Source organism: Monodon monoceros, unplaced genomic scaffold, assembly GCF_005190385.1.
Source record: "Monodon monoceros isolate NGI ecotype Baffin Bay Population unplaced genomic scaffold, NGI_Narwhal_1 Super_Scaffold_21, whole genome shotgun sequence".
Lineage (NCBI taxonomy): Eukaryota > Metazoa > Chordata > Mammalia > Artiodactyla > Monodontidae > Monodon > Monodon monoceros.
In genome coordinates, this window is record NW_021703778.1 from 81,535,502 (window position 1) to 81,548,578 (window position 13,077).

Here is a 13,077-nt window from a genome sequence, read left to right on the forward strand (position 1 = left end):
CCCAGGCCTCCAGGAGAGAATACACTATCCACAGATCACCACTATAGCCCTCAGTGTGGCAATAATTATGTCACATACCCTCATCCCAATGGTCCCTGCTAGATGAGCCCAGGGCCCTGATACTTTAGTTCTTGTCTCTGCCTTTTCAACGTTCTTCTATTTTCTCTTTCCATCATGTCTCGGCCTTTTTGCTTGACATGTGATTTAGGATAGCTTCCTGTGACATGGACCCTGAGATAAGGATTTAAGGATTTAACAAGTTTTTTGTTAGGGTGGTAATTCCAGGAAGCTCCAGCAGGGGGCTGGGAGAGTGACAGGAAAGGGAAAGCAGCCCACACAGGTACATAGATTACAGGTGGAACTTACCCTTGTGGGCAGCTGGGGCCTCTACAAGACTGTGTAGAGCTGTCCCACACAAGGGGTGGAAACCTAGATTTTATTCCCAAATTCTGTCCACCATTCTTTGAAGGCTGCTGCCATTAGCTCCCCGGCACTCCCAGAAGCCTGCAGGCGTTTGCACTGGGAAGCCACCAGGACATAGGGGAAGGTGAGCACCTCGGGGATGTAGGCGAGGACAGAAGCTCCTCCACTCTGGCTCCAGTGCTGCCTGGAGTGGCTGCTCCACCCCTCCCTCTTGTCCTCACACCTGACAGAACTTGAAAAGCTAGACTATGAGTGAGAGTCTAAGGGACTCTCCTCTGACTAAAAGATAGCTTTTACTTTTCTGATAGCTCAAGGGTTTTTACTATCTGACTTCTCCTGGTTCTTGGTTATGTTCTTAAAAGGTGCTGTAAGACAACTGATAATCAAAAAAAATTTTTGGCCATTCAAAAATATCCAATCAAATTAATTTTTGAAGCAAAGTAAGAGTCTACAAAGAGTAGCTTGTACTGGGCAAACACTCTAGAGATGAAAACTGCCTTGCTCTTGCTACCTCAAGTAATAGGAAATGGCCAGACCTCAGAGTCGGTGTCGAAGGTGGGGCCACCACCCCAAGAAGAACACGTGAGCGCAAATGGGGAAACTGAGGCAAGACCAAAGCACATTGGTTTACACAGTCTGTGGCACAGATCCAAGGGAGAAACTGTGGGTCAGTGAATAAGCAGGGACCCAGGGTATGCTGAATGCCGGGTTACAAACAAGACTCATCCCCTCCTCATCTTGTGGGGGGAAAGGGAATTGGTCAGGACAGGCTCAGGCATTAGCAGGGAAGTGCGGGATATGTTCAAGGCATGCAAGATGGCAAGCTGAAGGTCCTCAGAACTGGCATCTGAAGAGGGCTGGGGCACGCAGCCCTGACGTATTTAAACTCACACATTGAGTTCATGAACAGCCAGGACAAGAATCCAGGTGTCTTCACTCCAACATGCCAGAAATTACCCAACACTTAGTGGTCCAGAAGCAAAGCCAAGAAGAAGATGTGGGTTCCAGGAACACCAGGGCATGCTGGCCCAAAGTTCCGTAGAACATAATTCTGGGGACAAGGGCCTGAGGCCAAGCCAGAGAGAGTCAAAACCTCCAACTATCACAGCACAGCATCCAGGCTGGCAGGAAGGAGACAGGCCTTGTGCTAGGGGAAGGCAGTGGGAGGAGCCCACACATCAGGGATGGAGCTGCAGCAAACAGAGAGCCAGAGAAATTAAGGCAGGAAGCAGGGAGAGACTGAAATGGGATGGACTGGGATAAACCCATCATTATTTTGATACATAGTCAAGGCTCTCCTGTGCATAGGGAACAGAGAATGATGGTAAAGACACAAGCCCTCAAGTGAAAAAGAGTGACGGTTGAGGGAGCCTGAGCTCTGGCTTGGGTGTAGGGAGATTTGGGCAACGCTGGAGAAGTGTTGCTGCAGCAATCAAGATACGGGTGAAGAGCTGGGAGGAGGGAGACTGTGGATTTGGAAAGGAAAGGGTAAAATCAAGAAACTTGTATAAGAAATAGCATTAGAATTTGATAGAACGGTGAACGCCAAAGTGGAAGTAAGACCCAAAAAAATCACAGAACTAATATGAAGATTACAAGTCTGGGGAACTGGGAGGCTATTGGCACCTTGGGTAACTATGGAGATTTTGGAAAGATGTGATTATTTGGAACTGAGAGTTAGCATTGCTATGACCCACCCTCCACTCTATCTAGGAGAGGAGAACATGATGCAGTTCAGATCCTGGTGTCCAAGGCTGCCCTCTTTCCTCTGGGCCACTCCCCATTCCTGCTAGCTATTGCAGCACTATCACCTGGACTAAGGAAGGAGGCAGGTGTCCCCCACACTTATTTTCGGGGACAGAAATCCAATACTTGATCCTTGGACTTATCAACTTCATCAAGAGAAATGAAAGTGTGAGCTACAGGAATGTGAAGGGTGAACTGAGTTCTTGGATTCTTAAGTATGTGACTTGACAAAATCCACATTGGAAGAAAGTAACAAAAATTTGGAAGGATAGAAGAATATAATTAAGCCAACTGGAAATATGGTGTCAATGTGTCTGTCTGGGGGTAGGATTAGTTCATTTGAACAAGGTCACTGTGACTCAAATATTATATTGTAATGATGTTATCCTGAAAGAGCTTCAATAAATCTAACCACTCATGAATGTCTAGATAACACAAATTTGGAAAGATTTAAAAACCAGCTAAGACTGATACTGACAGCCAAAAGAGAAAGTTGTTGAAACACTGGAAATTCCCATGGGATGATACGTGTTAATGGTTTGACCTAAAATAAATGCTTTATTCTTGGCTATGGGAGGATTTCCCATCTATGCCATAGTGTTTGAGGTGTTAAGATGATCACATCCACAATCAAGAGGCCAGGGAAGTAATCTGGATAGCCCCAGGAGTTCTGCCAAAAGATGACATTAATTTATGGCTTTCCTCAGAGAATGATCAAAGGTTTATGGCAACCAGGAATCAGATCCACTGTTTGAAAGATTCCTCCCTTAGAAGTGTTGATGGCTTCAATTGGGCAGATTGGCTTTGAACACAAAAGAGAGGGATCGATTAAAGGACAATGCCAAGAGAAGACTTGGTGGGAAGGAAAATGTTGGCTTGAGAAGAGAGAAGAATGGAAAGTCTGAAAATCCAGAAAAGAAGGGGAGGGGAGGAGAAAGGTAGGAAAGATAGGGAACTGAAGGAAGATGTTGATGAGATAAAGAAATTAAAAAGAGGGGTTGGTCAAGTCCTGCTTTTGATAATTCCATTCCAAGTGGAGATGGGCTACTAAAACTCCTGGTAAGCAGGAGTTGAAAAGAGGGGAAAGATCAGCATTGGGGAAGAGATTTGGGAACCGAAGGCAGAAGCAGATGGAAAACTGGTTGTAGTGAAGGAGAGTAAACAGTAAACTCATACTGCCATGCTCCCATAAAGGATCACGGGAGCTCCCTTATGGGAGCATGGCAGTATGATGAGTATCCTGAACTCAGGCCTGAGACCTGGGTTCTAGCCCCACTTCTGCCCCTAATGTTGGGCAAGCCACTCCATCTTTCTGAACCTGTTTCTTTATATCTAAGGTGATGGGATTAGTGACCTCGAGCATTCCTTCCCTTTTCTACAGCCCTTGATTCAACATAGACATTACGAAATCAGAGACTTACATAAATGGAATATTCCAGATTGGAGCATGTATTTAGCTTTTCGAAGTAAAAAATGCTTTGAAGGGAGGAAAAAAAGGTTTCAGTAACACTTGGCGAGCAGTATTTGTTCTGTAAAATAACTAGCGAGTAAGCATTATTGAACTAGGTTGTCACATAATCATAAGAGAATTTTTTTTAAAAAAGGATTTAGGAGACTCAGTTTTCCCTCCTATAGATCAAAAGAGTGATTAATATAATCCACGAGTGGATAGTTAATAAAGATATATGCAGGAGGAGAGCCAACATAAAAGGAAAAGAGTGCTGATCTTGGGTCAGGAGCCTTGAGTTCTAATCCCAACTCTGAAAATATATAATTTTCAAAAGAGTAACACAGGGAACCAACTACAGTGGTGACAGAAAAGCTGAGAACCCAGAGGACAGTAATGCAACCTAGATATTAGCAACAGCAGGAAGCCACTGCCACCCTGGGCTGGAGGGACACAAGGGAGGAGGTGCTGTTACTGGAACCCAGAAGCCATGGTCACCTGATGGAAGCTGGAACTACAGTGGGTCCATCTGGAAGGAGCTGGAGCCACAGAGGAGATGCAGCCACTATCATAGAACTGAGGGATAGAGGGTTGAAGAGAATATCTTGGCTCTCCCTTGCCCTGCCCTCCAATCTTCTGCCAGTGCCTCACATTGGCTGGATCCAGCTGGCACCTAGCTTACAGGATGGCAAACACAGCCTGCAAGGGTCAGCCCTTCCTCCATACAGAGCAGAGAAAGGGCACAGATGGATCTGAGGGCCAGCAGGCCGAGACTGGCCCTAGATCCAAATTCTGCTTTCTTATAACATCTATCTATCAGTTCTGTATCAGCCTTGAGTCTAGGTCTTCACACATTTGAGGACATCCATCTGGTCATGTCTTGTTTTCTTTCTTTCCCAAGCCTGACACTCAAACCTCCTCATACAGAATATTTTCCAAACCTCCTTCACTGCTCTGGTTCCCCTCCTCTGGGAGCTCCCTGGTATGTCTCCTTAAAATGTGGCACCAGATGTTCACAAGACCCCTGGTGTCCATAATACCAGATCAAATACAGAAGACTATTCCTGCCCTTCTTGTAGCAATGCAGCTGTTATCCCACTGTGGACTCGTGGAATTCACGGACAGTCAAGACCCATATACCTTTTCCATGTGATTCCAAGTCTTCCCTGACCTGTCCTAGCAGGGCAGCTACACATTTGATAAGCACAACCAAATTCAACCTCTAAAGCACTGATTTAAAAAAAGTAAAAAAAAAACAAAAACAGAATAGACCAGAGCCAAGACAGAGCTCTGTGTCACTCCATTGGAGAACTCCCTCCAAGTTAACTCAGAACCATGAATCAAGGCTCACTGGGTAGGGCTGTTCAACCAGTTCTAGATCTACCTAACAGCAAGGGAATTATGTTAAGACTTCATCAAATTCTTTTTTCTTTTTTTAACATCTTTATTGGAGTATAACTGCTTTACAGTGGTGTGTTAGTTTCTGCTGTATAACAAAGTGAATCAGCTATACATATACATATGTTCCCACATCTCTTCCCTCTTGCGTCTCCCTCCCTCCCACCCTCCCTATCTCACCCCTCTAGGTGGTCACAAAGCACTGAGCTGATCTCTCTGTGCTATGCAGCTGCTTCCCTCTAGCTATCTATTTTACATTTGGTAGTGTATATATGTCAATGCTACTCTCTCACTTCGTCCCAGCTTACCCTTCCCCCTCCCCGTGTCCTCAAGTCCATTCTCTACATAAGACTTCATTAAATTCTTTACTTAAATCACAACATGTAATATCTGTGGCAGTCAGTTCCCTTCACTTTGCACCTGAAGCACAGAGGGTGCTTAACTAATACTTGCTGCCTCGAAGTTGAATAAAATTATCTTGATTTATACACCTAATGACCCTGTTTAAAGAAAGTTAACATGGTCATTTTAATGGGACATGATAATGAACCCATGTTGGCTGCTAGTGATCACCGCTTTCTTCTTTAAACGTCTATAAACGTGTTTGTTCCAGACTTTTGCTAGAGAGTGGCAAAAAGGCCATCAATCTGTTATTCCTGAAATCCCCTCCTTTCTTACTTTTGAAAACTGGAACAATAATTGCCCCTATCCAGCCTTTGAGTACACTCTCATCTTCCTAAACTGTCAGGACTCTAGTTGCTGCTTGAGCCTCATGGGTCTTGAGTCCCTCTTCTCCCCAGTAGGAATAAATAGACGGTTTCCACGCCACAGAGCTGTGTAAGGATCCAGGAAGATGGGAAGACATAGAGCACAGCTAAAACAGTCACTTAGGGTGCCCATGTATGAGCCCAGTGGATGGTTGTAAGAACAGCTCCAATACAGCACAGTCACGTCCTGCAGCCCCAAGAGTGAATGCCACAGGGGGCCCAAGACACCATATGTGGCAATCGGGGAGACTCCCAGCAGTGCTGAACCTATGATCCTCATCCTGTTCGTAAGACAATTTGAAAGGCTTACAAACAACCCCATAGGAATCTGAGCCAAAGCACAACAGAGATTGGGCCCATAGAGTTTTCCTCTTTCTCCCTCTTTCTCTTCCTCTTCCTTCTTTCTCAATTTCCCTCTCCCTCTGAATCAGTGCTTTACAGTCACTATCACTGCATTCACTGCCCAGGAAGCTGTCCTGTAGGCAGCCCATGAGGGCAGAAGCTAAAAGCTTGGGAGAACAGCCTGATGCCCAAATTGCCAGCCTCTCCCACCCCTACCTCCCACAGGTGTCTAGATATGGATGGGCCTCTGTAGAGGACATACTGCCCACAAAGAAATGCAGAAGGATGTTTTCCATTTCTCTCCTCAACCTATACGAACGCCCCCTGGGCTGAAGCAATGCTTGATAAATTCAAGCATGAATTCAACTAACCCACCCTCTGCCGAGAGGGATCATGCTCATTAAAATTCTTGATAACCTTAATGTCTCAGCATAGATATAGCAATTATTTTGTTAGCTATAATCTTCTGTCTTGTTTCTTTCTCCCAAGAATGAAGGAGACTGCTGAAGGTTCACAGACATTGATTAAAGATGTGTGCAGGGCTTCCCTGGTGGCACATTGGTTAAGAATCTGCCTGCCAATGCAAGGGACACAGGTTCAAGCCCTGGTCCGGGAAGATCCTACATGCCATGGAGCAACTAAGCCCATGCGCCACAACTACTGAGCCTGCGCTCTAGAGCCTGTGAGCCACAACTACTGAGCCTGTGCACCACAACTACTGAGCCCGCGTGCCACAACTACTGAGCCTGCGCTCTAGAGCCCGTGCTCCAGGACAAGAGACGCCACTGCAATTAGAAGCCCGTGCACCACAATGAAGAGTAGCCCCCCCCACTCACCACAATTAGAGAGAGCCCACAGCAATGAAGACCCAACGCAGCCAAAAATAAATAAATAAAATAAATAAATAAAATTTTAAAATGTGTGCAAAGATTTGGACATGAGGATGTTCACTGATGCTATCTATTTTAGCAGAAAATTGGAAACAACCGGTATGCCCAACAATAGAGGATTGCTGAAATACCTTATGGTACACCCACCCATACAATAGAATACTGTGCACCTATTAAAAATCCTATTGTCAGAGAGTAGATGGAATGATGTTCACCATCGTTAAAAGGAAAAACAATTTACAAAAGCAGAATACTGTACACACAAACAAGGAAAATTTTCAAAAGATGTTAATAGCTATTGCAACTGGTAGAATCATGAATGGATTTTTAAATTTTCTTCTTTCTTTGCTTATAAGTTTTTTCCATTTTTTTCTACAGTGATGTGCATTGCTTTTGAAATAAGGTGGGGGGGCAATAAAACTTATTTTTGCTAGCCAGGAGAAAAAAAAATAGGAAAATCCCCCTCTTTCAAGGCTGTCTCCCAGCATCTTGTTCTGCCAGATGGATACGAAGCCAGCTCAGACCCTGCTGTCCAGCTTGCCTAGAGCCCCATGGAGGTCACCCTGGCTCTGGGCAGAAGCTTCCCTGGTGCCAATATCCACCTTGAGACAAGTTATTAAAAATGGGGCTATCCTGGCCAAGATCTCATTCCAAAGTACCAAGGGCCACTTCAGCCCAGAAAAACAGCAGTTCCAGGACCCTGTGGGTTTTCGAAGTAGAACCACAGCCCTGGTTTGTGAGAAGAACCTCCCTCCCTCCCTTCTCCCGGCTGTCTGCCGAAGGTTGCATACAGCTCCCTTTCCATCCCACAAGAGAAGACAGGCAGATGAGTCATAGCACTGGCTTGGATCAAAGGAGTATTATTGTGTTAGCAGAAATGGATCTATTTTATGATCTGTTTCTTGACGCCTTACAAATAAACATGCTTTTCCCACCAGACAGACAAGTTCCTTAAAAAGCTACCGATTTCATTAGCTGAAGCTAAGAAATGACCAATAAGAGTTAGAAATTTTTGTGTCTGAAGAGTAGCCAAGCTGAAAAGATGTAGTGGAAACACTGAGGAAAGCAGTTTATAACCCTCAGACTCTAGATTCAAGTCTGCAAAGCGATGCCATTCTTCTAAAAATACACAGAGGAACTACAGAAGTCCTTTCCTCTTTTCTAAGAGCTTTCTCTTTCTTTCTTTCTTTTAAAGAAATATACTAGGATTGGTTTGTAAAGGAGATTCACCACCTCAGATTTCACTGTTTTCATGGGGGTGACGGCCATGGGATACTATTTTAAGGACTTCCTTCTCTTATACAGATTTTTCCACACTGGGAGGACAGATAAGGTATGTTCCACTAATGTTCTTCATTAAACACACATGCGTGCCAGCAGTCATTTCCCTTTGTCTTACTATCCCATGACAACAGATTGAATATCATAGGAAATTGGAATGGAGATCTTATTTAGTTTGGATCTCTCTTCTCCATTGTTTAATTCCACATTCAATTTTTCATTCTACGTCTGCCTCCTTTTACAGAAATATTCTATGACTGAACACAGGGACAGATAAATGAATAGGTGTTGTTTATTAAAGACTCACCTCATAGACTTTTCAGGAGCACTGTGACTAGCCCTCCCCCTCCCTCTGCCTGCAGAGTTTTATCTCTGGTCTAAAGTGTACTTCGTACTCAGTAAAGATCTGATGACTGATGGACATATCTGTATTGTGAAACTGCACTCCCAGTACTTTGTTTACTGTTGATCAAGTTCCAGTAGTGATCTTCCCTGTTTTCTCTGAGATACACAGATGTCTCAGTGGTATTTCTGTCTTCAACCCAGACGACTTGTCCATTAAAACAAACACACAAACAAACAAAAACAAAAACGCTTCCATCAAGTGCCAGGAAAGGAGGTCTAAGCGAACAGAGAAAGTTTCACATTTCCTGTTGTTGAACCTAGGCAACAACTTCTTAGAGGAAGCTGGATGACTTTTCAATCCAATACGCTCTGTTCTCTGACGCTATCATCGTTGTTTTTCCTCAAGACTACAAAGCTATGATGCCAAACTTTTAAAATGATCCCAGCTATTTGTTTTTTGAGTGTCAACTTTTATCCAAATGTTGCTGCTACTTTTTTCTTTTCACTTAAATATGTGCTTTTAAAATATTTTGTTTTTCTAAATGGGACCCCTTAGATCTAAGAACATTCTTTCCATTTATCAAACATCAACTGTGTGCCAGGCATTGGGTACTAAATTCCACACTCATTATTTCATTCACTTCCTTACAACCACCCTATGAAGGAAATGCCATCACCTGAGGAAACTGAGGGAGGTCAAGCCATTTGCCCAAGATCACACTTCTAGCGTGGGGTTCTTCTGACCCTTCCAATCCATCCAACTTTTACCAGCTAAAGTCCATGAGTTTGGCCATCCAAAAACCGTTTTCTGAGAACACAAAGAAGAGCTGTATGTGCACCCTGAGAAACCCATACCTTCACCAAAGGAGGTAGACTTCAGGGAGCCAAGAGGCCAAACACACTTGTGACACTATACCGTAGCGGTCAGTAGCAGGTCCGCACATCAGACCAGATTTCAAGGCCCAACTCACCCACATACTGGACCTGAGACCACAGGAAAGTTATCTACTCTGAGACTCAGCTTCCACATCTCAAAATGGAGATAACAATATAGGTTAAATTCTACGAAACTGCCGACTTTCAACCATTTTTGACCTCCAAAAAAGCATTTTCAAATCATTCGATGTAAATTCCTCACTAGGTCGTTGTAGAGATTAAATGGGTGCACACAGGAAACAATAAACGGCGCTTTTTGGTAGACTTTTCTCTTCCCAATTTCATTTTGCGCAGGTCAATAAAGTGTGTTTGTATTCTCTGCCCACAATTTGTATGTTGAGAAGCCAGGCTAAGGTTATGTAAGTGTTGCAGCTGACAATTCAGGGAGAAAATAGGACTGCGTGGATAATCACGAATTAACAACAAAGGATCCCCTCAGGCCTTACTGCTCCGTGCATTTCCCCCCTAGTTTAGTCTCTTAATTACTAAATAAATATACAGCCGCTTCTCTCTCTCTCTCTCTCTCTCTCTCTCTCTGTCTCTTTTCTTTTTTAGAAAGTGGAAGGAGGGGATATTGAGAAAGATTAGCACTCTGTGTTAAAGACAAACTAAAGGTTTTAAAATCCGTTCTTGCCCCTGAGTCGGGGCCTGGAAGTGGCCTGGCTCCTTGACTAGCAGCCGGGCGGTCCTGCCTGGGACGCCCGCGAGGGCTCCCCGTCCTGTAACCCGCCCCACAGCGGCTTGCCCAACCTGCCCGCCCCCGCCCGCGCCGGGAGAAGAACCACCAGCGTCAGCGTTGCCTCCGCGCGTCGTTTACTTCCTCGCTAAGTGCCAGGCCCTGCTCTCGGCCCCTCACACGCATAATTTATATACTCCCCTCACAACCTCCCGAACAAAAGGGAACTCTGATTGTCTCCATTTTCCAGGTGAGGAAACGGGCACAGAGAAGTTAAGTCACTCGGCCAAGGTCTCCGAACTGTGGAGTTAGACTCGAACCCGGGCAGCCCCAGCACGCCCACTCTGAACCTCCCCTTTTCCTACTTGGGTAGAGGCGCTTTTTCACCTAAAACTTCTCCAAACTTGGCCACCTCCAAGGGAAAGGGCTCAGCCTCGCCGGCTCGCACGACCTCGCCCGGCTCCACAAGTTCAGGACTCCGGGCGCCCGATGGGGGCGCGGGTGGAGGAGCGGCACCGCCCCCCGGGTATTTAACCCCAGGCTGGAGCGCGCGGGGCGCCGGACGCTCCTGCTCCTCCCCATTAGCGCCTCCCCACCCTCCTCCCCGCGCTCTCCCGGCGCACCCCACCCTCCGCCCCGCGCTCGCCTGGCAAGCAGGCACCGGCCGGCGGGCTCGGGGAGCGGGGAACGGGGCGCGGGCGGCGCTAGCCTCTGCCGAGCGGCCCCCTGGCCGCGGCCGCAGCGCACTGCCCGGCCGGAGTGCGACGCGGCAGCCCGAGTCCGGACGCCGGCCGGTCCCGTGCGCCCCGCGGACGGGCGGGGGTCTGTGGACGCCCGGCCGGCAGCATGGATTCGGATTCCGGCGAGCAGAGCGAGGGCGAGCCCGGGACCGCCGCAGGTACGAGGGGTCGCAGCAGCCCAGCCGGGAAGGCTGGGGCAGACAGGAGGGGAGGCCGGGGCGGGAAATCGCGAGTATTTCTCGGAGCGGCCAGGTGGGAGGCCGATCCCCAGCAGCCCGATCCCTTCCGGGCCGGGACTGGGATGGCTCTGCGCTGTGAGTTTGCTTTGGGGCTTTCTCCCCATTGCACTCGGGCGCTGGAGGGAGAGTAGGTGCATTTGCGGGTGGCTCTCGGCGCTGCGGGACTCCGGCAGCGGGCTCCGGTCGCCGGGCTGGTGGCGGTGGGGCAGGGTTCGGGTATTCCGCGTCCTGTAGTTTGCTGCAGCGAGGGTTGCTGCATATCTGCTTTTGGAAATAACTTTCCGAGCGCCGGCCGGCTCCTCGAACCCCGGGCGCCAGGGACGCTGCGGAACAGGTGACCCGCTCCGAGGGGGTGACACGACGCTCTGCGAAGGAAAGGCCCCCGCGGGTGGGCGGGCAGGAGTCAAACCACAACTCGTGGTTGCGGTTCCTGAAGCTGCTAGATGAGCCGATGCAGAAGCGTTGGCCCATCGCTGCCCTGCATGCGCGGAGGAGGTCCCCACGAAGGGTCCGGGAAGACAGACGCGGCGGCGGCGGCGCGCGGGGTCCCGGCTTCGCCTTTAAGGGGCGCCGCCAGCTTTTCACAATCGATAGTTATCGAAGCGACGGGTAGACGCTTACTTAGGAAATAATGAATGTCCTCCCCCGCCTCTCCCTGATACTGAGCAACAGGAGGAAGCCACCCACAGCCTTGGGTCGACTTAACCGCGGGCTCTGCCCCCCTCCACCAGCCCGCTCTGCCCGCCTCCTGCAGGTCCACGGGCGGGAGACCTATGGCCCTCCCACGTGACCGTGGCTCCCCACGCCCTCGTGGCCCTGCAGGCTAGCCCTGGCCAGCAGACCTGTGGCCTGAGAGCTGGAACCCTCCTGGTACAGGCCTGAGGGCCCGGACTAGTCCCCAGTCTTCCCAGTGTCAGGCCAGTGTCCTGAGGGTGGGGACCGGGAGACCGGAGGCACCATCAGCCCAGGTGTGGGTGTAGGAAGGCAGGCTCAGGAACCAGGCGGGACAGCGCCAGGAGCTGTACCAAGGGCCCTACGTATACTATTCTGCTTTATCTTCACAGCACCTAGCCAGGTGGTTGTTATCTCCATTTTACAAAGGTTCAGAAAGGCTAAGTGGCTTACCCACGAATCAGAGCCAGGGAGTAGCCAAGGGCGGAGTGACTCCCTTTTTACTGCATCATACCCCTCAGCCTCTCACAGGGCGGCTGTGGTCAACACCTACAGCTGGGTGGGAAGAGATGAGGATGGAGGAAAAGAAAGATGGCATCGTCAAGATGCCCGTGTGTGAGGATGCCTGTGTGTGTGCAAGGGCCACCTGCTTTGTGTAGGTATGTGTGGACATAAGTAATAAACATGAGCCCTTCTCGAACCTGTATGTTCCTGTGACTGTGAAGCACCAAGATTTTGTTTCACAGGTGGCTTGTGGATCTCTTCACATCATTTAAAAGTTCCAGTGGGTGTTTTGTGTCTATCTAAGTATATCTCTAGAGCTCCAAAGGAGGGGGAGTGAGTACATTGACACTGACACTTTACTCTCTCAAAATCGGAGGAACTAACATGCTCTCCCTACTCTTACCCTCAGATCTTTCATGCCAGTTGATGAAGAAGGGGAGGAGGATAAGGACGCTTTGAGAAAGAGGAGGGGAGGGGAAGGGGGAGGCAGGAGACACTCAGAAGAGTTGGTACTTGGATGAAAGGGGAGGGAAGGAGTTCTTAAGGGTCCAGTTGCTTCTCCCCACAGCCTGCCCAGCAAGGAGTATCCCAGGGTGTTCATGTGTGTTTGTGTCAGAAGACCTCTGCACAACTAACAGCAGTTGTGACTACTGAGGTCAGATGGGTCTGAT

At 48.1% G+C, this 13,077-nt stretch overlaps 1 protein-coding gene across 1 annotated transcript in view; it reads left to right on the forward strand.

Annotated features, from left to right (window-relative positions):
- Positions 1-1,015: 1,015 nt before the first annotated feature.
- Positions 1,016-13,077, forward strand: part of TNFAIP8L3 (TNF alpha induced protein 8 like 3) — a 49,987-nt gene continuing 37,925 nt past the window's right edge. The window contains 5 exon segments of the mRNA XM_029236432.1: positions 1,016-1,163; positions 2,504-2,517; positions 10,671-10,695; positions 11,025-11,090; positions 11,093-11,149. Of these exon segments, the coding sequence (XP_029092265.1) occupies positions 1,016-1,163; positions 2,504-2,517; positions 10,671-10,695; positions 11,025-11,090; positions 11,093-11,149 (310 nt within the window).